The following is a 1,052-nucleotide window of genomic DNA, read 5'->3' on the forward strand; positions in this document are numbered from 1 at the left end:
CTTTTTAATTGAACCCACAACCCAGGTAGGTGCCCTTGACCAGGAATCAAACCCGTGACCCTTCAGTGCGCGGGGCCAACACTCTAACCATCGAGCCATGCGGCCAGAGCTATTCCTATGTTTTAGTACGAGCTGAAATTGCTAAAATGAGTATCTTTTAATTTTCATCCTGATTATCAAAGTAAAAAACTAAGAAGGGTGTGAGGGAAAAAATAAGAGAAAGAAAGGAAGGGAAGGAGGGAGGAAGAAAGAAATCTCTCACCTCAAAGAGGAGGCTGAAGGCGTCCTCCTCCTGACTCGTGAGGTGGACCGACAGGCCCTTAATGAAGACCCCGTGCGGGTTTTCCACGATGGCCACGGGCGTGGCCGAGGGCCCCACGTAGGGCAGCGTGGACAGGAGGTCGAACAGGCTCTCGTTGTAGATCTCCAGATAGGAGACACGCACCGTGATGGCATGCGTGGGGCGCTCCTCGATCATCCTGAAAACCTGGGGGAGGTCGGACAGCGGTCGGACCTCTGCAGGGGGCAGCCCCTGCCATGGGAGGGCGGACCTCGGGGGCATCCAGACGTGCGACCAGAAAACCCTCCTCCTAAAAGGATTTACGGTCTAGTTGGTGTGACGACCACCAGCAACAACGACTATAATCATAGTCCATTGGGTGATATTTACTACCACCTTGTTTTAATATATTTTTAATTGACTTATTTTTAGAGAGAGAGGAAGGGAGAGGGATAGAGAGATAAGCATCATTGACCAGCTGCCTCCTGCCCGCTCCCCAGGGGATCAGCCCGCAACCCGGCCATGTGCCCTGCCCAGGAATTGAACGGGTGGCCTCAGTCACAGGCCACAGACCAGCGCAGCAGCCGGGAGCCAGTCGGCAAGTCCCACTCCCGCTTTTACAAACGAGGAAACAGGCTCAGCATGGGCGTGGGCCAGGGTCCAACACCCGGACTCCGGGTTTCCTGAGGCCTCTGACTCACGGACACCCCCTCCCCCCGTGCATCCTGTCCCCCCAGCGTCCAGCAGCTGGCCTGGGCCGGCAGCACCTGCG

General features: G+C 56.0%; 1 protein-coding gene across 1 annotated transcript in view; it reads right to left on the reverse strand.

The window, feature by feature from the left end:
• Positions 1-1,052, reverse strand: part of KIF9 (kinesin family member 9) — a 34,543-nt gene that overhangs the window by 25,908 nt on the left and 7,583 nt on the right. The window contains exon 5 of the mRNA XM_014540501.1: positions 263-532. Coding sequence (XP_014395987.1) covers positions 263-532 — 270 coding nt within the window. The remainder of the gene's footprint in view (positions 1-262; positions 533-1,052) is intronic.

The sequence above is a fragment of the Myotis brandtii genome, unplaced genomic scaffold (genome assembly GCF_000412655.1).
Source record: "Myotis brandtii unplaced genomic scaffold, ASM41265v1 scaffold246, whole genome shotgun sequence".
NCBI lineage: Eukaryota > Metazoa > Chordata > Mammalia > Chiroptera > Vespertilionidae > Myotis > Myotis brandtii.